The sequence below is a fragment of the Sceloporus undulatus genome, chromosome 8 (genome assembly GCF_019175285.1).
Source record: "Sceloporus undulatus isolate JIND9_A2432 ecotype Alabama chromosome 8, SceUnd_v1.1, whole genome shotgun sequence".
Classification (NCBI taxonomy): domain Eukaryota; kingdom Metazoa; phylum Chordata; class Lepidosauria; order Squamata; family Phrynosomatidae; genus Sceloporus; species Sceloporus undulatus.
This window is the reverse complement of record NC_056529.1, coordinates 22,272,683-22,298,156: the sequence shown is the minus strand read 5'-3', so window position 1 is coordinate 22,298,156 and position 25,474 is coordinate 22,272,683. Positions and strand designations below refer to the sequence as shown.

Genomic DNA, 25,474 nt, shown 5'->3' with positions numbered 1-25,474 from the left:
TCCCTGTTGTCCTGGGGCGCCCTCTGGCGGCGGAGAGGGAGCGTTGCACCTTCAAGAACGAAAGAGAGACTACAGTACTCCCGAGTGAAATGATGCACTCTCTGCCGCATTTGCGATCTCATGCCCGCCTCTCTCTCTCCGTCTCTCTGGCGCCCTCCTGTGGCTCAAGCGGCGCCCTTCGGCCCCTTGAGGCTCAACCCATTGTTGTTATCATCATCATTGCCTGTCCTGGGGCGCCCCCTGGCGGCGGAGAGGAAGCGTTGCTGCTGCTGGTGGCGTTGGCCACCTTCAAGGGCTCCTGGCGGCAGGTGAAATGGAGGCCCACTGACCCAAGGCTCAGCCACTTGAGGAGCCTTCCTTGGGCCAAGCGCATGGCAAGCCATGGAGAAGGCAGCCATGGCAGCCAAAGGAAGGGAGGCAAACACCGCCCCGTTGAGCCTGGAGGGAGCCTGGGCTTCTCTGGACACGACTTTTGGGCCTTCTGCTGCGCACAACAAAACCGACCTTGGGGCCCAGAGGTGCCATCTTCCTGTCCTCTCTGGAGACCCCTGAGCCCCCATTAATAGGCACAGACAGCCCTCCTTGGCACATGATGGGAGCCCCATGCATGGACTTGTGGTGCTTTACAAAGTCCCTTTGGCGTTGAGCCCAGCAGCTCCAGCTCAGCTGCCCATCCCTTGCCAGGGGCTCCTCTGCAGTGCCAGCTGGGCCCCTTTCTGGGAGATACCTTTCAGCCCTTGGGGCTTGGGCCTGAGCATATGAAGGGCTGGCAAGGGCAAAGAGGCCCCACAGGAGGGCCCTGGCGCACTGCAACTCCCAGCAGCCTGAGCTTTGGTGACCAGGAATGGGCTTTGCGCATCAGGCCCCTTTCCCACCGCGCGCCATCGGAACCGAAACTGAAGCTCTCCACCAGATAATGTCACACGACGACAACACAGTTCTCATTCTGAACTATACATCCCAAAAATCAAACCTTGATAGAAGGGGCACCATTTTACTATTGCATCGTATTTAATGGCATATATATATGTACTGTATACACAACTATGTGTGTGATATTATGAAGGCATACGACAAGAGCACACACACAGACAGACATATAATTATATATACACAGTTATATATAATTATATACACACACACAGAGAGATACATAATATTACACACATGGTTATATATACATATATATAATTTAACATACATATACAAACACACACACACACACATCTCGATGGCAAATGTGATGGGGATGGCATTTGGGATCTCATTCCTGGCTCTTGTGATGCTTGTCATTTATTATTAATACCCAAAAGGCTATCAGAGCGGCTTAGAAATTGTTAATTAAACGTTTGCTAACTTGTGGAATTTATTACTTCCCGTAGTCATACAATGCAATACAAGAGTTTCTCATTCGCTGGAGAAGGTCAATGCTTTTTCTGTACAATCCCCTCTCTGGGTCTCATTGACTGACATCTGTCCATTGCAGTGATTGAGCAAAAGGTTCATTAAATAAAGAGACGGCAGACTTTTTCCTTGATGTAACTTTTTAAGAAAAACATTTTATTAACATTTTATTTATTTATTATCAAAAAGGGGGAATCTGTAAAATAAGGCGGTACGTAATAAATGGCTTTTGCGACGGGAGCAAGAATGCTCTCCCAGAATATAATACAGTATTTAAAGAGGAGAGCTGGAGATACAGGTCTAAAAACAGCAGAAGGCACTTATTTAAAAGCCCAGCACCGTTTGATTGGAGAGGAATGCCCTAATTGGCATCAAAAACGAGAAAAAGACGGGCATCGGGGCACAATTGGCCCTTTGGCCATTGGAAAGACCAATCCAATGATTTAATTGTCTGGAAGGAAAGGGAGCCAGTATCTGATCCTGTTTTATACATCACCAATTAATTCTACAGCAGCAAAGGCCGAGGCAAAGCTTTAGAGCAGAGCCAGGAAAAGTTCCTTTTCTTTTGGACTACAGCTCCCAAAACTCACCAGTCGTGCTGGCTATGGAATTCTGGGAGCTGTAGCTCAATAGTTATTTTTCCCAGTTCTGCTTTACACACAGTTAAGAGCATCTACAAATAATGTGAAATAATAATAAAAATAATAATATAAGGAGTCATAGAAAGCTGGATCCACTTATGTCTGATGGCTGTAAGGACACAAAAATAACAGATGCGTGGCTAATTTTAAGGCACTTTAGAGACCGGTTAGTCGAAAACCCCCTAAAAAATCCCAGTAAGGGTGTCCTGGGAGGAAAATGCCTCAAAAACCCAAAATCCAACCTGTTTCCTCTCATGCAGCTTGCTGTTATTTTTCTATATACACCTTTACTTTGGAAAGGCATTGCAGAAATAATGCACTTTGGCACTGCTTTAACTGCCATGGAATTCTGGGATTTGTAGTTTTGTGTGACACAGCCTTCTTTGTCAGAGTGCTCTGGCACAACTACTGACTACAAATCCCAGGATCCCATGGCACTGAGTCATGACAGTTTAAAAGCGGTGTCAAACTGCATTAAATCAGATGTCAGCTGTTCCTTCCAATAACCTCAATGGGGTTTCTTTCTGAGTAGAGATGGAGGCAAAGGAATGCTGTTTCCAATGGGAAGAACGCACTCGGCGCTGAGAAACCTGCCAGAAATCCTTAAGGAAAACTGGATTCAGAAACATGCCCTGCCTGTTCAAGATCCCTTTTGCAGACAACCCTGCCGCAGCCTCCAAGGTTTCCCCAAGCGCTGCTCCCATTGCATAAGGCCTTGAAAGATAAAAGCCAAGACCTTCCTTCCCAAAGAAACCATAGTGCTTGAAGTACATAAAGTGCCATTGCTTCTTGCCAAACAGATGCCCAAAGCGTAATTCCAGAGCTTGCAAATGGACTGCGGGGCTTTGGAGTTGGGTGGGCAAAATATACGGTGCCTCAAGAATCCCTTACACTTGCTCCATCAAACTCAGTTTTTCATCATTATTATTATCAACATTACCATGAGCCTAAAAACCAGGCCAGCTTTGCTCCTCACATCCCAGGTTTATTTCCTTCCTTGCTCCTCGAGTCTGGCGTCTTTATGAGAGACAGTATTTCTGATTTTGCAGCCAGGATTAAAACTAATCAAAGACCTTAACACTAAGTCCCACACTCTCAGCCCCAGAAAACCCCATGAGAGGTTTGCCTTAGGGATGCCATGAATGAGAAACAACTTGAAGGCACACAACAACAACAACAACAACAACAACAGGTAAGTTAAGGGGAACAGGATGAAAAATCAGAACAGTTTTGGGCAGTCTGCAAATCCTCTTCCTCAGGTGAATGAGGATGGATTGAGAGAAGTTGTTAAAAACACCAATTTCTTTGCCTTTAAAATCCTTGGAGAGCTCTCTTCTAGGCAATGGATGCTGGTGCTGCCTTGCAAAATGAAAAGATTGTCCAGCTTGCGATGGCTCCTCTTAGGTTAGAAGCTTACATTGTGGGATGCTTAACAATCATGAAATGGTCATCTGAATCCACTTTGGCGTTTGGAAGAAGGTATCTTTGGTGCGGTGGTTTATGGAAAGTTCAGCCCAAGTGACCAATTGTGAACTGCTGGGAAAAGGTGGTCTAACTTCTATCTCTCGTTCTTTCTCTCCCCCAAAACTAAAACCCTGGGATCTCTGCACATCTAGTCTTCCTCCTCGCCCCCTCCGTACATGTCGGCCAACTTCTTGAAGCGGTTGCCCCAGTCGTTCAGGTAGTCATAATCCTGGTCTTGGTCGCCGTTGGAGGAGTTGAGGGAGCTGAGCGAAGTGGCTTCGGAGCCGTTTCCCTCGTAGTCGAAGACCAGCAGAGAGTCGTAAGGGGGGGCTGTGGGGTCCGTGTCGGCCGCCTTCAGGTTCTGCGCATGAGGAAAAGGCAGGTGAGCAAAAGAGGTGACACACTTCCATACAGACTGGCCAAAATCAAGCTGCTTCAAGTCACTTGGGAGGTATGCTGTTTAAATGACACACGCATCTTAAGAGGCCAGAAGATGCGCTCCAGTCCTTAGCACTGGAGAATGGCTTTGACGTGGCTTCCAGACTCTTAGGACACATGCATCATTCAAACCGCATACCTCCAAAGTGACCCAAAGCAGCTTGATTTCGGCCTGTCTGTATGGGGGCATGGCCACCTTCCGAGAAAGAAACAGAAGTGGATGACAATTGCGCATTGATCGTGCATTGATTTGTGTCTTCCCGCAGGGTTGGAGTGGATGGCCCTTGGGGTCTCTTCCAAGGCTATGATATTTATTTATATCCCCACCTTCTTATTGAGGGGCTTACGAAATTTAAAACAGGATACAATGGCAAGAATCCTCATGGCACAAAGATGGAAATCTCCAGAAATTCCAGCTATTGAAGAGTGGATGATCAAAATGCATGAAGCCCATTGAAATGGACAAACTAACCAGTAGAAGGCACTTATTCAGATGGGAAAGAATGGGAAGGTAGAAAATGAGATAAAAGGGGGGGGGGGGATAAAATGTAAGAGACAAGAGCGCAAAACAACAACAACAAAAGTGAACTTGGGTGAGTTTGCAACTTCGGCAAGATGAATAGCTCATGCTTTCTTTCTCAAGTAACACAGAATTTGGGGTCGATAAGAGAAACTATGACCATCCAGGAGGGAGAAGAGGGGAAAGGAGGCTAGAATTCATCCCGATGTCTAATGGGCACCAAGCCTCTGGAAAGTTTGGCACAACTGCTCCAAAAATGAAAACACTGATCATTGCACCCAGACTGCAATTCCCTCTCACCTCATCAATGAAATTGCCAATCTCATCAGGGTTGGCGGGGCGCGGGCGATACTGCGGAGCTGGCATCAGGGTTGGGGCAACGTCATTGCGGGTGATTTCGGGACGGGCGTCCAGCCCCCGGTGCAACTGGCTCAAGTCATAGTCCTAGCAGAGAAAAGGAAGTGGTCAGTGTAAGGGCCAATATAAGCTTCCACCAAAACCTGCATCCCAAAAAGCTCATTGGTCTTTATGGTTTCCATGAATTCCCTTGTTGGTTTTGCTGTGCCCTGAGACACTGAGTACAAACCTATTTCAGTTAATGAAACACAGGCATTGATGGGCAGGACTTCTTTAATAGGAAAAAATGGTACCAAGAGCAGAAGTGATGTGGAAAGAATAGAGAAAGGTTCCTACACCACAAAACAGGTGAGCAGCTCAACCTGTTCTCGGCAAACTTTTAATTCAGAACTAACAACATGCCCATCTGAAATGGAACAACCAGGTCAGGGAAGCCTTGCATAAGTCAACAGAAGCATCCAAAATCTCTGCTCCCATATCAACGAATGGGAGTTGTAGTCCAACACAGACGGAAGACACTGGGAGCAATAAATAAATAACATCCCAGAGAGGTACCTGATCCTCTTCTCCGCCGCCTTCTTCATCGTAGTAATAGACGTTGTCCCGCGTGTCATCTTCCGGGGGAAGTAATGGCTCCTTCACCACCTTCCTCCTCCTGACAAAGAGCAAGAGCAGCAGAAGCAGGACTGGAACACAAGACAGGTGCAAAAGCAACAGTGAGAAAACTCTGCAATAGGGCTCACAGTGGCATGGATGGCATTTCATTGGTCTCAGCATCCACCCGACTAGTTGGCACACAGATAAGGGCAGACTGACCACGTGATGCAAGGAGATGCCGTTTGCAATACTCACTCAGAAGGGCAAGGATGCCACCCAGGATGCCCAAAATGGCCGGGACCCCCATCCCGCCTGCGATGTAGGCTCTTCTCTCACAGTTCTGGGCAGTGCCCTCGCAGTCGCACACCCGGGCTTTGACCATTGTGGTCTGGGACAATCCCTGGCCGTCGCTCAGCTTCAGGGCCACGTTGTAATCGCCAGGCTCCAGCTGCTTGATCAGTTGGAGGGTCAGGCTGTCTTCTGCGGAAGGGCAAGAGCAGACAGGGAGGCCAGGGTGAAATATTGGGATGGAGCAAGCTTGTGTGCTGCTGCTCCAGAGGATAGGGCCAAATGGAGCAATGGATGCAAACTGCAGGAAAAGGGATTCCACCTCAACATTAGGAGGATGGAAAGAGTTGTTCAACAGTGGAAGATGCTGCCTTGGAAAGTGCTTGAGTCTCCATCTTTGGGGACTGTTTCTGAACAGAGAGGCTGGATGGCCATCCATCACAGGAAGGGCTTAGATTGTATAATTCTTGCATAACTAAAGGGAGATCGACTGGATGGCTTTTGGGGATCCCTTCCAATTTTAGGATGCTAGGATTCTAAGGGGGGAAGGAAGCCACTAAGTCAACAAAAATAGGGTTGGGAATTCATCCCCCGAGAATGACAAGCATCACTTTGCCCAGAGAGATGCAGGTCTGCACTGCAGAAATGACGCAGTTTGACACTGCTTTAACTGCCGTGGCTCCATGCTATAGGATCATGGGATCTACAGTTTGTTGTGGCACCAGGGCTCTGAGACAGGGAAGGTTAAACATTTCCCAAAACTACAAATCTCAAGGTTACATACCACTGAGCCATGGCAGTTAAAGCAGTGTCAAACTGCACTACTTCCGCAGTGCAGATTAGACCGCAAGAAGAGAATGAGGCACCAGCAGTTGAACCCACTGGGAAGGAGGGGACCCGGTTTCCCCGCGAGCGCATATGACCCACAACTGCCGCCTTACCGCTGTTCATCTTGACGGTCCAGTTGGCGCTTGATCCCAGCTCCAGCTTTGCAGCAAAGGGCAGCGTGTTTGGAGGGAGATCCTTGTCCACGATGTTCAGCACCTGGGGATCTGGGTTCCGGCTGCAGATGTCAAAAGCTCGGGGTTCAGGTTGTGGCCCATTGTCGTTCACATCATCAAGGTGCACAAGGAGGGTCCCGGTCCCCGTGGCTGGCGGCGACCCTGAACAGAAAGGGCAGCATGATTCAGAACAGCATCCCATGGATCTACTCACCAGTGGGATTCAATGGGGCTTATGCCCAGGTAAGAGCAAACAAGACTGAAGCCCAGGGTTGCATCTACACTGTAGAAACAACACAGTTTGACACCACTTTAGCTGCAATGGCTCTACCTTACAGACCCTTGGGATTTGCAGTTTGTCGTGGCACCAGCCCTCTTTGGCAGAGAAGGCTCAAGACCTTGCAAAACTACAAATCCCATGGGATGATGCTACAGCACTTAAAGTGGTTTCACACGGCACTTGGCCCCTTCTCTGTTGTCTTTCTGCCAGCAGGCAAATCCTTTTTTATTTAGGCAAGCCTTTGGCTATTAATTTACAATAGCAGAATAACTTTTAATAGAAGGTGTTTTGCTTTCGTTCTTTTTTTACTATGTCTTAATCTACTTTAAACTGCAGAACTGTTTGATTTCATTCTATCAAATACAAGTTGGATGTCCCTTATCCCAAATGCTTGGGACCAGAAAGTGTTTTGGATTTCAGATTTTTAAAATATTTGCCATATATACAGCAGCCTTGGATCCCATTTTGGAAGAAAGGAGGGATATAAGTGCAATAAATCAATAAGAAAAGATTATTGGAGATGGGACCCAAGTTAAAATGTGCCATTTATTTATGCTTCATATACATTTTACACACATAGCCTGAAGTAATTTCATGCAATATTTTTAATAATGTTGTGCGTGAAACAAAGTTTATGTAGACTGAACCATCGGAAAATAAAGGTGTCACTATCTCAGCCTCCCATAGAAAAAGCTTTGGATTTTGGAGTATTTAGGATTTGGATTTTCAGATAAGTGATATACAACCTTAGTTTCTACCTGTTTTAATTTTTCAAGAGCCTCCTTACCAGGAGAAAGGTGGGATATTAATTAAGTAATTAATTAGACCCAGTCCGTTCCAAAGATGCCACCTTACCGCTGTCGGTGGCCAAGATGATGGCCATGTAAGTGCTGTCCTGGACGAAGGGGGACTCTCTGTCCAGCTCCGATCGGGACTCGATGATGCCGTTTTCGGGGTTAATTCTTAGCCATCCAGCCGGGTCGCTCCCAATTGAATACCTGCCAGAGAAACCGTAATGGAGGGGATTCTAAGGTTGCAGGTTGCAAACCAAACGCCAGCAGCGCTTTTCCCACCAAAAGTACGATTCGCCTCATTTTTTAAAAACAGTAATCGAAGGATTAAGGGAGATGCAGAAAAGGAGAGTAAGAAAGATCGAGGAAGAAAGCGAAGGAGAAAAGAGAAAGAAATAATGTAAGGGAAAGAGGACAAGAGAAGCAGGAGAAAGTATAAAGACTAAAATAAAGGGATAGAAGTTTAGAGAGGAAGGGGAAGGAAAGAATGAAAAGGAAAGAGGAGTAGAAGAACATATAAAGACTGAGTTAAATAAAATAAGTTTAGAGTAGGTAAAAATTATTTTTTATAATCTAAACTTCTATTCCTTTATTTTAACTTAGTCTTTATACCTTCTCCTACTTCCCTTGCCCTCTTTCCCTTGCGTTCTTTCCTTCTCCTTTCCCATTCTCTTTCTTCCTTGATCTTTCTTGCTCTCCTTTACTGCATGAGTATATTTAAGAAGACACAGTAAGGTTTTGGATAATATGACGTTTCTGTGGATGCTTGTATTGTAAGGTATTTTGTTTTATGGTGAATAGCTACGGAATAAAAAAGAGCCAATCCAAAGGAAAATGACCCCAAACAGAAATAAAAAGAAAGCAATCGAAGGATTAAGGGAGGTGCAGTGAAGGAGAGTAAGGAAGATCAAGGAAGAAAGGGAATGAAAAAGTAGAAGTAAAGAATGAACAGGCAAGAGAACAAGAAAAGTAGAAGAAGTTATAAAGACTAGCTTTTTAAAAAAGGAATAAAAGCTTAGAGTAGGTAAAAAACATTTTAGAGGATATTTAAGGCACAGTAAGATTTTGGACACAAGGATGTTTGTGAGGATGCTTGTGGATGTATCATAATGTACTTTGTTTTATGAATCATATTATTAATAACAATTATATTTAATTGCACACCACTTTCCCCTCAATATCGGGACTCAAGCTGGTTATTTAAGGACTAAAAAATTGCTAAGCCAAAGAAAAATGACCCCAAACAACCCAAGCCAACTCAATAACAGAGTGGTTTGGGTGGGTTGCCTTGTCTTGCACAATTCTCCAACCCAGAAGACACTGTGAAAACCAGCTGAATCCTGGGAGAGGAGCAACATGACATCCCTTCCAGTTGCCAATGGCTTTTTTAAACTGGGCAAAGGAACTTAGGAAGGCGCCCTTCTGTTGCACCAGACCCTTGGGCGGGGGTCTATCTAGCCATGTTTTGCCCACAATGACTGGCACCAGAGTCTACCCTTCTGTAAGTTTCCTGGCAGGATTCTTCCCTGGACTTGCTTTTTTCCTAAAATCAGAATAAATCTGCAACAGAGCAATCTAGGAAACGGCTCTTTTGCAAGATACCTCTGGGGTCCATCCAGCCCAGTGTGATCATCCAGAGTTGCAATTTGTCAGCACCAGGGTTGTGTTTTCAGTATATTTCTGCATGCCAAGCAACCTTCCTAGGGATATAAATGCCTTCCTTGTTCATGCCCCATACCTGATGGTTTGCTGGAGAAACTTATCCGGGTCCTGGGCGGTGTATGTGGCCACCGGTTGCCCAATGGCCAGGTCTTCAGGCTTTGTCACCGTCTTTTCGGGAGGGACAAAGATGGGGCCTTCATTGATGTCCTCCACATTGACGGTGACGGTGGCCGTGGAGGTCGGGAGAGTCACCGAGAAGGGCTCTTCGTTCACCACGGTCACTTGGAGGACGTACTGGTTTCGCAACTCAAAGTCCAGGCCCTGGGAAGGAGGCAAAGGACAGGGATGGACCCGGCCAGGGATGCCCATTAATGCCCACTCAGCCCTGGCACCAAATGTGTGTTGCCCCAGTAACTGATGAAGCTGGAGAGCGTTGGGGTGAGGGAAAAAATGAGCATCTCCTAGGCATAAAATGGCTCAAAGACGCCTTGCAAATATGGTGAAATATCCGTCTATGGCTGGTCTGCACTGCAGAATCAATGCAGTTTGAGATAGCTTTAACTGCCATGGCTTCATGCTAAAGATTTGCAGTTTGTGATGGCACCAGGCCTCTTTGACAGAGAAGCCTAAATATCTGAAAAGAACAGGATTCTATCAGAATATAGTCCTCAGAATAAAGTCAGAATAAAGAGGACTCTAGGAGAGGGTTGCCGTAAGTCAGAGTTGACTTGAAGAAACACAACAACAACAACAGCAACAACCCCTGACTATTTTTTTAAGAGAGCCAGCATGGCATAGTGATTTGATTGTTGGACTCAGAGAGACCTGGGTTCAAATTCCCACTCAGTCATGAAACAGATCTGGTTGTCTTTGGGCAAGTCACACTCTCTCAGCCTCAGAGGAAGGCAAGGGAAAACCTTGGAAGACACCTTGACAAGAAAGCCCTTGGAGGTGCATAAAAAACAACAGGTTTTTGACCTTAAAATTCATTGTGGGAGGAAACACTCAGAGTAACGGGAAGGAACAAGTACTTTTCTTGCCCCCATTTCATGCACTTCTCTAATGCTCATCCATGGACCCCAGATTAAAAGACCCCCTTATGGAAACCAAAGGCCCTCCTTCCCCAAAGCAAAATGGGGAAAACTAAGGGGGAACCCAGAGCTCACCTTAACTGTCGTCAAGAGACCAAAGTTTCCTTCCGGAGCTGTGGAAATGGCAAAGTTGCCTTCCTCGTTGCCTCTCACAATGGTGTACTTGGTCTTCCAGGCCGGGGTATTTTCCTGGTCTGCGTCTTTCACTGTCAGCTGGGCCACTGGATAGCCAACCACGTTCTCTGGAACAGTTGCAACATACTACAAGACAGACAAAAGGAAAGCAATGAGACTCTTGCTCGGGTGGGAGATGCCTGTTCAACAACTCCCAGGATGGCAAAAGCACCAGAAACCAACAATCTCCGATGATATCTTACAACAGATAGCTTAAGAAGCCCTGATTTATGCCATGCTTCAGGGATGGATCAATTCTTGGCCTCAGAAATGGATGGGGTCCTAAGGATCCCCAGTGCAGGGAGGAACTGTCTTGCATGTGTGTGTTTGTGTGTGAATGCATGGGGTGGGAGGGCTGTTCACCTGGGTATGGCAAATAGGATTGCCTGGTGTCCCTTATAGGACTGGCAGGTATCCCTTACTATAAGGGACGTCCTGTAATTGAGGGCTGGAAAGCTTTTCCTTTTATATAGACTGAAGAAGATGCCAAAACATCTTGTAATTTGGGGTGGGGGGGGCCCTTTATAAAGGCAGAAATAGTGTAATTTATGGATATAGTCATAGAATCATAAAAGAGGAAGATGACTCCAGAGACCATCTATCCAACCCTTTGCTCAGTGCAGGATTTCCAGGTGGAGCATCTTCAGAAGCAAGGAACTTTCTAGACCTTTTTGGAGATGTCTAAAGAAGGAGACTTCACTTCTCTCTTGGTGATTGGTTCCATTGCTAGACCACTCTTATGGTCAAGAGGTTCCTTCCAATGTTCTATTGAAATCTACCTTCCTGTAAATTAAAATCATTAGATCTGGTTCTTCCCTCTGCAGCAGCCCTTGAATTATATAAATAAAGCAATCAGTGGAGAGAAGTGACCAGTGGGGTGTCCAGTGGGTCTCTGTCCTGGGCCCAGTGCTATTCAACATCTTTATCAATGACTTGGAGGACAAAATTGGGGGCATACTTATCAAATTTGCAGATGACAGCAAATTAGGAGGAGTAGCTAATACTCCAGAGGACAGGATCAAAAATCAAAATGACCTGAATAGACTAGAAAGCTGGGCCAAAGCTAACAAAATGAACTTCAACATGGAGAAATGTAAGGTATTGCATTTAGGGCGGAAAAACAAAATGCACAAACATAGGATTGGGGACACCTAGCTGAATGAAACTACGTCTGAAAGGGATCTAGGAGTCCAAGTAGACCACAAGTTGAACATATATGTGGCTAGGCTAACAGAGATCAGTACCTCAATTTGGTATTTCAGTAAAACACTAACTTGTTAATAAGCACCGTCTGATTGTCAGTCTTGAACATCATTAATTTCGACAGTCCCTTACTGCTATTTTGGAAACACTAATAGCAAAGGAGGAATGGCAGGCCTTACCGTTTCTGGGTCGAATATGGGCTGGTTGTCATTCTTGTCGGTAACGGTGATCACTGCTGTCCCTGTTGTACTCAAGCCTTGTCCAAGCATGTCTGTGGCTTGGAGGGTCAGAGTGTATTGAGGGAATTTCTGAAAGCAAGCAAAACAAAAACGTTGATGAGTTTCATTGACCGCCTGCTTTTCCTTCTTTTACCTGTAGAGGCAAAATGTAGACTCATAAGATCAAGTCTTGCCTCCACTCCTTTTCCTTCTCTCAGACTATGTTTTGCAGCATCTTACCTGCTGAAGAGATCTGTACATCTCAAAAACTTGCACACACTCTTTGTGCCTTTTGGGTTGGCCCATTCCAGATATTAATACTTTCCTCAAAGACCAAGTCCCTACAAAACACAGCTCTTCCCATCCCACTGGATGATTTTTGTAACCTCTTGCCTAATGAAGAGATCTAAAGGGATCTCAGAAACTTGCACACTTTTGGGGGCTTTTCTGGGAAGAGGAAAGTGTGACCCTAATTGGAACGGAAGGTCATTGGATGGGAGCTTTTATCTAGACGATAAAAAGTAACTCTGCTCAGCTCTGCCAGCAGTTACCTTTGATTTCTCTATTACCATCAACCTCAAAATGTTAGCAACAAATAAGCTATGAAAAAGTCAGAGGGCATGCAACCCCAAAGAGCATTGGGTGCTTAATTCTCAGTGTGGGATATAAAGTGCTGGTAAGGCACCAAATCCCACTGATCTTGGAAACTAAGCAGGGCCAGCCCTGGTCAGTACTTGGACCACAGAAAAATCCCAGGTACTAGAGGCTTGATTTCAGAGGAAGGAATTAGCAAAACCACCTCTGAGTATCCCTGGCCTAAGAAAACCCTGTGAAATCCATGGGATTGCCATAAATCAATAAACTACTTGAGGATGCACACAGACCCACAACTCATTGTGAGTGCAGTGTCTTCTGAAGGGCTCCAAGTGGACTCACAGCTGGCTGTTCCCTATCCGCTCACCTCTCGGTCCAGACCTGTGGTGATGACACTGATCAAGCCTGTCTCGTTGTTGATGGTGAACATCTGCCTGTGAGGTTCTTGGGGGGTCTGGTCGATGATGGAGTAGGTGATCACCCCATTGTAGGTATCCACACTGTCATCCTTATCGGTGGCTGACACCTTCATTACAGCAGTACCTGGACAGGTATGAAAGAAAAGGGGGGGGGGTGTATTTTCTTTAACTCTCAGTTTGAGAAGGTGTAGTGAAGCCGGTAGTCATTTTCCTAGAGGCAAAAATGACTAAACTGAGGCTGTCGTACTTTGGCCACATCACGAGAAGGCAGGACTCATTGGAAAAGACAGTAAGGAAAGGTGGAGGGAAGTAGAAAGAGAGGAAGACCGCATGCCAGATGGATGATGGACTCAATTAAGAAGGTTATGGGCATGAACGTGCAGAAACTGTAAAGAGTAGCAGAGGATAGGTGCCTTGGAGAGGTCTCAACCACTGGGTTGCCATGAATCGAGTTCGGCTCAAGTGGGGTTAACAACAAGGAAGTAAGGCAGGGCTACCCAAAGTGGTGGTGCTAATCCCTGGTGATTTCCAGGAAAGAAAAATACATACGGGGATAAAATGGCACTAATGTCAAGCAGAACAGTGTGTTTCAGACTATCTGATAGAGAGAACCAGCAAATCCCACAAACTCCAGTGTGCCAGAGACTGGCAATAAATTGGTGCCCACCAGGTACAACTGAAAACTTGCCAGGGATGGGTCTCCCAACTCGGTATAAAATATGGCCCTGGTCTCTAGCTTCTTGTTGTGTGCCTTCAAGTTGTTTCCAGCTTACGGAGACCCTAAGGTGAACCTCTCATGCAGTTTCCTTGGCAATATTTGTTCAGAGGAGGTTTGCCATTGCCTTCCCCTGAGGATGAGAGAGTGTGACTTGCCCAAGGCCACTCAGTGGGTTTCAGGGCCAAGCCAGGATTTGAATCCTGGTCTCCAGAGCCATAATCCAACATTCAAGCCACTCCACTCCACTGGCTCTCAAAGGCAGGAGGCTTTAACGGAGGTGTCCAAATGCTGAACCTATTTAGGGATTTGGCCTGCTGGATAGTTCCTTTAAAATTAAGGTTAAGGACACAGAAGTGAAGCGCACCCTGCTCAGCAGCACCAAAGTCACCCCACTTTCTTTTGCCCTTGATTCACACATCGGCGCATGACCCCTTACCCGGTGTAGCTCCCTCTGCAACGGATCCTTCGAAGACGCTCTGCGTGAAGACGGGCCGGTTGTCATTCTGGTCGCTGACCTTGATGATGATCTCCATGGGGTCCTCCACAGGTTGGCCATTGGCAGACACCGCATGCGAGAAGAGCTGGAAAGGAGAAGCATGGCTCAGGTGAAAAGGGACCAGGAGAAGGTGGCAGGCAGAATATTGTTGCTGTTGTTTTTTAAAACAGCCACAAATGGAGGAATGCAATTGAAGTTCTATAATCTGAGACGTGATAGGAGGAGGAGGAAAATGTCAGAAAATCCCTGGAGTTGGATTAGGCCAAAGAAGGCTTCTCCAGTCCAGTATTCTGTTCACTCAATGGGCAACCTTTTGCCTCAAATGATGCCCATCATCAGCAATTGCACCTTCCCGTCTGCATTCCTCAGCAATTGCCATTGAGAAAGATGGGGCATCTGGTTTAGAAGACAACACATAAGCCATTACAATTAATAGCTCTTAGTAACAAACCCCTCTAACCCCTCTTTTCAAGATGCCTAATTTGGTAACCATTGCTATATTTCATGGCAGTGAGTTCCACAGTTTAATTCTAAAATACAAAATACAAAAAAGAATGGTGCAAAACTCAGTAAGATCAGCTTTACTTTTGCACCTGGCAACCTTAATTATTACGGATAGGGACCAAACAAAAGCAAGAAAGGGAGAGTGGACTCACAACGTATTTGTCGATCTGCTCTCTATCCAGCGGGAGGTTGACCATCAACCAACCAGTTTCTCTGACGATGGAGAAGACGCCCACCGGAGGACTGTCGGCTCCTTGGCCAGTGATGCTGTAGAAGACCCTTGTCTCTTTGTCCTTGTTGGATTTGATCTGGAAGGGACACACATTTGGTCAAGGAGGAGAGATGGAGGGGTGTGGATCTTCTGAGTATCAAAAGGGGACAGATTTATCTGGAGAGACAAAAACAGGAGCCAGGAAAGGCTGCCATGGACCTTGGCCTCCCAGATCTCCTCCTCCAAATAGAACTGCTGCTCCACTGACCGACATCTGAAAGGGGTTTCCAAAAAGTGTCCAAGAGAAGGTCTGTGGAAAGAAGGAGCTGGTCTTACCTGGACCAGGTTCTTGGGGAAGGGGCCCCTCTCGTTCTCAGAGCAAGTGATGGGAGGGATGACCCAGTCCCTCTTCTGTCTCCTTAGGCCTGGACCAGATTCTGGGAAGGTCAGCACCTCTCCATGGTAGAGTTCCTGCAAAGAGACAGATGGACACACACCTTTAATACTGCAACAAATAATGGTTTTGGCATTGACACCACTTTAACTGCCATGGCTCGAAGCTATTAAATTCTGGGATCTGTAGCACATATTGGTTATCCACAGTGGGTCCTGGAACCAAACGGATACACCACAGGCCCACTGTATTTTAATATTATGTCAATGTTGACCTTTCTGTATGCTTGTTACTATAAGCATTTTTAATTTGCAAACCACTTTGAGCCCCAGTTTGGAGGGAAAGGCAGGGTACAAATACGGGCTAATAAATGTCTATAAATACCGGATGCCGGTGTGGGTCTTGGTGTTGATGCCTGTGCCGCAGGGTCACAATGGCCGAGTGCTTCTTGCCCACTGAGTCCCAGGTGTGGACCAAGAAGCTCTGTTCGTGGCTGTGGAGATGCAAGGGACGCTTGACCACCACGGTGCCATCCGGGCGCACCTTGAAGCGAGTGTCGTCCGAGACGAAGGGGATTTGTGTCCTGTCTGTGCAATCCTCAAAGCGCACTGAGCAAAGAGGGAGGAAAGAGAGGCTACAACAAACACAACTAACCAATTCTTGCAGTACCTTTAAGACTCACTGAAAGAAACAAGTTGGGATCATGAGCTTTCCTACACTTAAGTGTACTTCCTCAGATGCATCTGGAAATTTGCAAGACATTGGTAGAGTGAGATTTCCTAGACTTAAGTCTACTTCCTTAGATGCATTGGGACATCTACTTAAAAAGACTTAAGTCTTTGAAAGCTTCTCCTGACAACTTCTTTCTTTCAGTTGGTCTCAAAGGTGCTGCAAGATCTCTCTACATACTGATTCTACAGACTAACACGGCTATATCTTTGAATTCTACAATTTAACCAGTGTGTGTGTGTGTAAAATGGTTGGATAGACAACCTATGAATTGTTTTTTGTGGGGTTTTTGGGCTATGTGGCCATGTTCTAGCAGAGTTTCTTTCTGACGTTTCGCCAGCATCTGTGGCTGGCATCTTCAGAGAATGAAACTCTGCTAGAACATGGCCACATAGCCCGAAAAACCCACAAAAGACTATGGATGCTGGCCATGAAAGCCTTCAACCTACGAATTATTCAAGGGGAAAAGGTGGTCAATGGAAACAAGTTATCAGTAAGAAGTGGAGAGGGCCCTGAATGGTGTTTCACAAACATTTGGCACAAGAGGGGGCCAGCACTCCATTTGTTGTTGCTGCTGTTGTGTGCTTTCAAGTTGTTTCAGACTGATAGTGACCCTAATACTAATTTATCATGGGTTTTTCTTGGCAAGATTTATTCAGAGGGGGTTTGCCCTTGCCATCCTATGAGGCTGAGAGAGGCTCAGTGGATTGTTTTATGCTATTGCCATGCTAGAAATCTGGGGACATAATGGAAATTTCATGGGGAGCAACTGCAGAATGCTTATATTGCCCACCCGCATAGATATGGTCCTTTAGTCTTTCCCATAGAGCTGAATTAAGCCTTTGACTCTGATTTTTCCTATTAACCACAGCCATTAACACATCCACCAGCCCTTGCAAACTGGGAGAACTAACTCCTTCCACCTTATGTCTAAATATCCTAAAGGCACCAGGTCCTTCATGGAAGCTAAGCAAGGTCAGCCCTGGTTAGGAACTGGATGGGAGACCTCCAAGGAATACCAAGTGCTGGAGGCTATATTTCAGAGGAAGGAACTGGCAAAACCATCCCTTGCCTTAAAATAACCTACAAAACGCATGGGGTCACCGTAAATAGAGAGATGCCTTGAAGGCATGTGCACACATCGTGGAAGCTAAGCAGGGTCAACCATGGTTAGAACTTGGATGGGAGGCCACCAACGCATACCCAGTGCTGCAGGCAATATTTCAGAGGAAGGAACTGGCAAAACCACCTCTGGGTATTCCTTGCCTTTAAAAAACCCTACAAAATTCATTGGGTTGTCATAAGCCAACAGGTACACACACTTACACAAACACCACACACAGGTCCTTCAACTAACATTTTGTATTTGATACTACAAAGCTCACGCCGAACGAGCCTCAAAGAGAAACGACAGTGAAATAAGAACCACAACCCAGAAACATCACCCAAGGAGAGTTTCTGCTGAGCTTTCTGCAACCGGACCTGTTTATCTCGGATTGGCCTTTTTAGTCATCAGTGCGCTTGTAGAAAGTGCAGGATCATGAGTTCTTTCTGAATCTTCATTCGCGAAGTAAAGCCAGAGAGACTACAAAGCACATGGCCACATGAAGCCTGACCACAACTGGTTTTCAAGATCTCCTTTTCTGCACCTGTCCAACAGCTTTTGGAACCTGAAGTCGTTGTGATTGTGTTTGTTCTGAGAAGAAAGCATGCAAGCTAACTTTGGAGCACGTCCCTGAGACTTTGCCAGCTTTTGCATGCAAGCGCTGGAAAGAAAGAAAGAAAGAAAGAAAGAAAGAAAGAAAGAAAGAAAGAAATCTATGCAAAGGGTTAATTGACCAGATCATGAGCTGCCTAAGAGGTGGACAGAGATCTTATTCCATGATAGCAGAGCAGGAAAACCCAGGACAGTCCATTATCTCTGAAGATGCAGCTCAAGGCCCTTAATGCACTCAGAGGCCTTGAAGAGATGGCAAGAATGCAAGGGCAAAGAGACTTCCCCATAAACAACAACAAACCCAGGGCACTTCATCCGCCAGTAACGCTCTCAGCAAGACCCACCCATGGGCCCCATTCTCATCAAAGAAACAGTCCCTGGGTGACCATGTCCCCATTCGCACTTTGGATGAAAGGAAGCATCTCCATTACACTGTTGCTGTTGCATGCCTTTGAGTCTATCTTATGGCAGGGTACAACAACAGGTGATAGTTGTGTATGCAAGAATGGTTATATGTTTGTTGGTGTAATTGCATACACATGTTTTTTAAGTATTTTGACAAGTAAATTTGTGGAAACAATAAACAACAGCCTCTGTACCCTTCACAGAACCATTCTTACAGTGCAACTATCGTATGTGGACACACAGCTTTTGCAAGGAGTCTGCAGTGTTGATCTTATGCCTTAACCATCCCTGCTCCTCCTCTTCCTCTTGTTGTCGCATGCCTTCAAGTCATTTCCGATTTATGGCAACACAACCATGGGCTTTTCTTGGCAAGACTTGTTCAGAAGAGGTTGGCCATCATTGCCTTCCTCTGAGGCTGAGAGAGTGTGACTTGCCAAAGGTCACATCATGGCCAAGCAGAGAATCAAATCCAGGACTCCAGAGTTGCGATTGACGCTTAAACCACTTCCCCGCAATGGCTTTCCCTTCTCTTCTACGGAAACAAAACCAAAGTGAGGGAAGACGGCTGAGACGCTCCCTTGCCAACTTGAATTAACCAACAGAAGGAGAAGGAAAAAAGAAACCTCTCTCCTTTCACTTCCCATTACGAAAAATATGTTCCAAGAAACAAACATGTGCTCTGGAGCCCAAGCATGCAAATTTCTCAATGTAAATATGAGGGGGGGGGGGGAAGCAATGCTCCTGCAATGCTCAGAGAGACCCTGCAAGGAGTTCAGTGCCAACTCAGCTCTCTCTTTTCCAACCATGAGACTTTTGCAAGTTGATAAAGAAGAGACTTTTTTCGTGCCAACCTCCCACCTTCCTAACGGCCATAGAAGAGTCCAGATCCCAAGGAACCCGGAAGGAGACAAAGGGCATCTCATGCACACCAAAGGTGGAAATGGGCAGAAAACTTGGCACACAGAGGAGGAAGAACCGGTTTGCAGCCAGGCAAGGTGTGGGCCATGACTAACATGCCGGAAGCTTTGCCAAAGTATATCTGGATGCCAACTAAACAAGGAGGTGGCTTGCAAAGGCTTGCGCTCATACCCGCCAACATTTCACAGACGAAAACTGGGACATGAGCAACATGGCAATGTAGTCAAAAGCATGAGTCCAGGCAACAAGTGGGCAAGGGTTATTATTACTGAAGAACAACAGAGAAAAGTATTGTTTTAAGAAGAGAAGCCCTGGGCTTTAAATACTGAGTTTAGGAAAGGTTGAAAACAAACATAGAAGGGGAGGCAGGTACAAGACTTTGCCACAAACCCAGATGCCAATTCTGCCCACACATCTATTTGGTCATTATGGGACCTAATCACAAAACCCACAATATTAGAGACACTTTCACTTCATTCTCTAATGTGATTTATGCCACATTATATCAGCAATGCCCTTTAGCGCTCTGCTCAGGCCAGTCTCTGTGCCAGAGGAGAGATGGACATAAATCAGACATTAGGAATGGGAATACACACACACACACACACACACACACACACGGCTGTGGCAGAACACTTCCATCTCTAGACATTCAATCTCAGAGCTCAGGATAGCTGTCACAGAACAACAAAACTACAAAGGGAGATTAGAAAGAGAAAATGCTGGATTAGGATATAAATCGCCCTCCGTATCCATGGATTCTTTATCCATGGATTCAAGCATCCACAGCTTGAAAATATTCAAAACATAAGTACATTCTAAAAAGCAAACCGTGATTTTGTCATTTTATATCAGGGCCATCATTTTGTTGTCCTGTTGCTCATGATGGGACTTGAGCATCCACAGATTTTGGTATCCAAGGGGGGTCCTGGAACTAAACACCAGAAGATACCAAAGGCTCACTATAATAATAATAACAATAATAACGCCCCAATGCGTATAGTGGGACTTGAGCATCCATAGATTTTGGTATCCATGGAGGGTCCTGGAACCAAACCTAGTGCATTGACAGTGGGTTGAAGAAAGGCCATGCTTCCTGGCACATTGCACATATTTGAACGCTGGCCGCTCTCAGCCAGTTGGTCCCTCTCCTTTCTGGTTCCCAACCTGCATGCCTCTTATTGCAAAACTCCCTCGAAATCTCAGGGCATGGGATGATACTGACCTGAGAAGCCTTTCTCCCCAGATCCATGGGGGGACACTGTGTCCCCCCTCCCCAGTTAAAAGAGGTGACCCTCTCCCCAAAAGGAGCTGGGGACATCTGCCTGGGCTCCTCCAGGTGAGAAAACTAAGCCATGCCCTCCAAGGAGCAACAAAGCAGAACAAGAATGGGCTTGAAACAAGCCAAGCCCTTCAAGGATCACCGCCACCGGAGCTGCCCTTTCAGGACAGACTGCTAAAAAAGTCTTTGAACATAAATCCTTCTACAGGAACCCAAGGGGGGGGTTTTTTTTGGGGGGGGGGGGTGTTGTATTCCTATTTCTTCTGGAATGCTGTTTTGTTGCTGTTGTGCCTTCAAGTCAACCCCAACTTGTGGCAACCCTCTCCTAAGGTCTTCTTGGCCAGGAATTATTCAGGAAACCTATTCAAGGGTTGGCCATATTTATAGCAAAGTGCAATAATATCCAAAATCCACAAAACCGGGATACCTTTATGGGGAAAACCAAATGCACAATATGCAGGCTGCATGCTTTCAAAGCGCCACTGGCTTCTCCATCAGACAAAGGTGCTTTTTGAAAAATCATACAGGATAATTTAAAAAATAATAATTTTAGACTTTTTTCCTCTCGTAGAATCATCCAGATTCGGCACTCACTTCCTCTGGGGCTGGGCAAGGCTACCAAACAAAAGCTCACGTTGCCAACTTCTTTCTTTCCAATTGTCTCAAAGGTGCTACAAGATCTCTCTACTTATTACTGTCATTACTGCATATAAATGCATCTGAGGAAGTGAAATCTGAGAAAGCTCATGCATGCTGCCAATTTCTTTCTTTCAGTGAGTCTCAAAGGTGCTACAAGATCTTTACATACTAGTCTTCTATCTGTCTGTCTGCATATCATTTATTGTAGACTAAAGTAGACTTAAGTCTAGGAAAGCTCATGCTACCAATGTCTTTCTTTTACTTACTCTCAAAGGTGCTACAAGACCCATCCATCCATCCATCCATCCATCCATCCACTGTAGACTAAAGTAGGCTTTAGTCCAGCAGGAAAGCTCATGCTGCCCTCTTCTTTATTTCCATTAGTCTCAGAGGTGCTACAAGAAGACCTCTCTGCTGCGACTGATTCCTCTGGGGCTGAGAGAGTGTAACTTGAGTGTCCATGGCTGAGCAGCAATTCAAACCTTGGTCTCCCAGAGTCCTAGCCTAACTCTCAAACCACGAGACCATGCTGGGTCTTTTTTCCCCAAAAGGCTTTCCTGGTAAGATTTAGGTTTTCCATATTGCCTTTCTCTGAGGAAGAGAGTGTCTGATTTGTGCAGGGCCCCCCAAGAGGTTTCCATGGCTGAACCCAGGTCCTGCACCCAGCCAGAATACCCCAATACTCAGGGTTGGAGGGGGCTTTTTTCCCTTTGCAAGATGGACATGCATTCTTCCTTTTCCTGTTTGAGGAGGCTATTTACCAGGTCAAAATGCAAGGGACTAGTGTTGGTTTTTCCAAAGGGTGTGTCTCATGCCTTTCTCTTCTCTCAAGGCTTGCACTTTGCCTTTTTCTATTGCTTTCTATTTTCCAAGTCCACATTTCCATCGCAAAGGTGCGGCTGTTTGAGGGACTGGTGTCACAGTCCGCACCCTTTTTCCCGAGAAACATATCCAAGGGTAGCCAAAGCACAACAACATCCAAAGTCCACCAAACAAGGGATTTACCTTTATTGGGCCAACCACAGGCAATAATAATTATTATAATTGTAATAAGAAGAATAAAAATCCGTATTGCAAGCTTTCAAAGCTCCGCTGACTTCCTCATCAGGCAAAGTGTTAAAAGCCACGCAGCCGAAGAAAAAGAAATGAAGAGGACCGGGGGATTTCTGTTTGAATTTGCTAAATGGCCAACACAGCTACCCATCATTATTATTACAGTATTACTATTACTATTATTATTATTATTAATGTTTTATCAGTATTTAGATTCTGACTGTTCTCCTGACGGTATTTTTTAAAGGTCATACACAGTATGCCTTACATTGTGGTTGCAATGAAATTATTGCTGCAGCATCTTTACCTTCCAGATGGAATGACAGAGTACATTGTTTAAATGGAATTATTGCTCAACTATATGAAACTACAAAAAAGTTACTGTTATATTTGTTACATAGAGTTAACACAACTACTAGTAAATATATGCAATTCATAAGAGCAGTAAATAGTGGCATTATTTACTCAAAGTTACATGAGGAGTCTGAGAGAAATGGATTTGAATCAAACACATAAGATTTAATAAAAGAATTAGAAACAGATGAATAGAGTAGAAATCAGGTAAGACTATAGAAACGTATGCTATAATTAAATTACATATATAGATAATATGGAACCACATATATACATGTATACCATTATAATCAATATGTCTATTCTAATAGGATTGAGAAAAGGTCAGCTGAGGCCCTTTAACTGAAAGGGAATTTTATAAAAATATATAAGTTAGTAAAAGAAAGAGTTTTTAGATAAGCTTTTTATAACATTGTTATTTATTAAATATTAAATATATTATTTTATAAGAATAAAGGGGGGTTATATCTTTGATAATAAATAAGATACACTTATAAAATATGCTGGACTTAGTTATTTTAAATAGTGTTTTTTGTCTCTGTTAAGATTATCATAACGGCTAATTGTTCTGTTTAATAAATAAACAAATAAATAAACAAGCAAACAAATAAGGCTGCACCTGGAAGTCAAGGACAACTTTGCAAAGGAGGAGGAGGCAAAGCAGTTTTTGGAGCCAACTGATAATAGAGCTCCATCCTCATTAAATGTCAAGAACACTATTTTTTGGGTTGGGTTACTAAAAGTCAAGAGATATCCCCTTTTGCGCATGACTAATGGGGGGCTATGAATATTAGAACACACCAATGAATCTATAATGACTAATTTAAATGGTCATGAGACGTATGATGAGATCTGTTACGGGTGGAGTTTTTACATACATGAAAAAGTGGTCTTAAAACTGATCACATGTCTAGATCTGGCCAATAAGGAAATGAGATAGAAATATTGTAACAGAAAATGTCTTATAAATACTGTGTAAAGCCTCCTTGCCTGAGACACCCTTCTTCTTGCAAGATTGTAATGAAGAAATTGGAAATGGCTGCTTCACTTGTTTTGTCCTGATTCATTTGATTTGGTACTTTGGCACTTAGAAGAAATCTGTATCTCACAGGGTCTATCATTAATACAGTGGGCCCTTCGATGCTCAAGTCCCATTATAAACAATTTGTTATTGATACTAATACTACTGCAGTGGGCCCTTGGTATCTGCTGGGGCTTGGCGCCAGGATTTCCTGTGAATACCAAAAGCCATGGAGGCTCATGTCCTGTTACATACAATGGGGAAGAATTATTATTATTATTATTACTACTACTACTACTACTACTACTACATCTGCTGGGGTTTGGTTCCAGGGCCCCTATGGATACCAAAATCCATGGAGGCTCAAGTCCTGTTATATACAATGGGGAAATGTTGTTATTGTTGTTGCATCTGATGAGATTTGCTTTGAGGACCCTTGGTGGATACCAAAATCCGTGGATGCTCAAGTCCCATTAAATGCGACGGCATAGAAAAATGGTGCACCAGGGATGGTTGAATCTGTGGATAAAAAATATCCATGGATGTGGAGGACCAACTGTACCAGACCTTCCCTTTTGAAATCATAGAATCCCCCAGCCACAAATGGGTGTGGCAGTGCAAAATTGTGACTTTTGCAATGCGCTGTTCCTCTGCATCCTCTGCAGCAGAAGCCTGTTCCACGGCTTTTCCTTGGCGTTTGGGAGTGGAGCCTCAGTCCCAGTTGATCCGGTTCCTCCAGCCATGTACTATGCCTAGGCAGGACCCAACAAATCCCTCTGGCAGCCATGGGCCTCTTCGGGCAAGAAGCATTGAAAGCGCCAGAGAAAGTGTGACATGCTTCCCCTTTGCAAAGCCACAGAGGCAGCTCAACAAAGAAACAGCTTTCTCCTCCATTTCTGCCATTCCGTGAATATTTAGGTGGAGAAAAACCCATGCAAGAGAGCTGCTGGCCTTGTTGCATTGTTGTTCAGGGAGGGGAACCCTCTGCTTTACTTTGCAAGAGGTCCCTGGTTCAAATCCTGCCCTCCAACCATGAAAGAACCAGGCATTTTTTTGGTGAGGGCCTCAGAAGTTTCCATTTCTCCATCTTAAAAGGACACATAGGAAGGAGAATGGGAAAAACAGAAAAGACGGATTATATATGCCATATCAGAATATTGCATTGCAATTGTTAAGCTAATGCTCAAATAAGCATAAAGTTACAGAGCGCAGAGTCAACAATTTACAATAACCATGTGCCTTAGTTAGAGCAGCATTTTTCTTTTAGATTATTGCAGTATTGGTTAAAATGGATGGAAATAAAATTGGATGAACAAATAGGGGCCAAAAGGAAAAAAAAGAAAGAAATAGAATACAGCTAAAGAAAAATATTAAACACCGATCCTCTGAAGATAGGAAGTTCTACTGTTAACAATGTCAACCAAGTTGTGTCTATAGAATTAACTGTATATAGCATGTTCATTTTTGTTTAATGTTTGAAGCTATTTTTAAGAGAACAAAACCTAAAAGGGGACATTGGTCTCAAAGGATTATGGTCGTGCCCCATAATGCTTTGCAATATTGCTCTCCCAGCATCCTTCCTGGACTGGGTCCATTGTGGCAAAACCCAAAATGTTGCTGTCCCAGACGACTGGCACATTTGTTCCTAGAGATGCTCCAGCCTTTTCTCCAAACCATTGCCTCTCTCCTTTCCCCCAACGTCCTGCAAGAAGGGAGCAGAGGCCATGAGATCCACCAACAAAGCCCTGGAATTCCCTTCTGCAGCAAAAAATTAGTATCTTATCTCGAGTTGGAGAGGCTGGGGAAAATATTTCACTCTTCTTTTAAACAAATAAGCCAGGGACATCTGGCCTTCAAAAGCCAAGGAAGCCGCATGGCGCATTAAGCTGAA

The 25,474-nt window shown here is 44.9% G+C and overlaps 1 protein-coding gene across 1 annotated transcript in view; it reads right to left on the bottom strand.

Annotated features, from left to right (window-relative positions):
* Positions 1–1,532: 1,532 nt before the first annotated feature.
* The window catches only part of LOC121914482 (B-cadherin-like), a 35,862-nt gene continuing 11,920 nt past the window's right edge, over positions 1,533–25,474 (bottom strand). Inside the window, exons 3-16 of the mRNA XM_042437924.1 lie at positions 15,850–16,073; positions 15,408–15,542; positions 15,013–15,168; positions 14,297–14,441; positions 13,091–13,266; positions 12,091–12,219; positions 10,610–10,795; positions 9,520–9,764; positions 7,846–7,988; positions 6,651–6,872; positions 5,677–5,901; positions 5,380–5,510; positions 4,768–4,911; positions 1,533–3,870 (exon numbers count right to left, since the gene is read on the bottom strand). Coding sequence (XP_042293858.1) covers positions 3,658–3,870; positions 4,768–4,911; positions 5,380–5,510; positions 5,677–5,901; positions 6,651–6,872; positions 7,846–7,988; positions 9,520–9,764; positions 10,610–10,795; positions 12,091–12,219; positions 13,091–13,266; positions 14,297–14,441; positions 15,013–15,168; positions 15,408–15,542; positions 15,850–16,073 — 2,474 coding nt within the window. The 3' untranslated portion in view covers positions 1,533–3,657. The remainder of the gene's footprint in view (positions 3,871–4,767; positions 4,912–5,379; positions 5,511–5,676; positions 5,902–6,650; positions 6,873–7,845; positions 7,989–9,519; positions 9,765–10,609; positions 10,796–12,090; positions 12,220–13,090; positions 13,267–14,296; positions 14,442–15,012; positions 15,169–15,407; positions 15,543–15,849; positions 16,074–25,474) is intronic.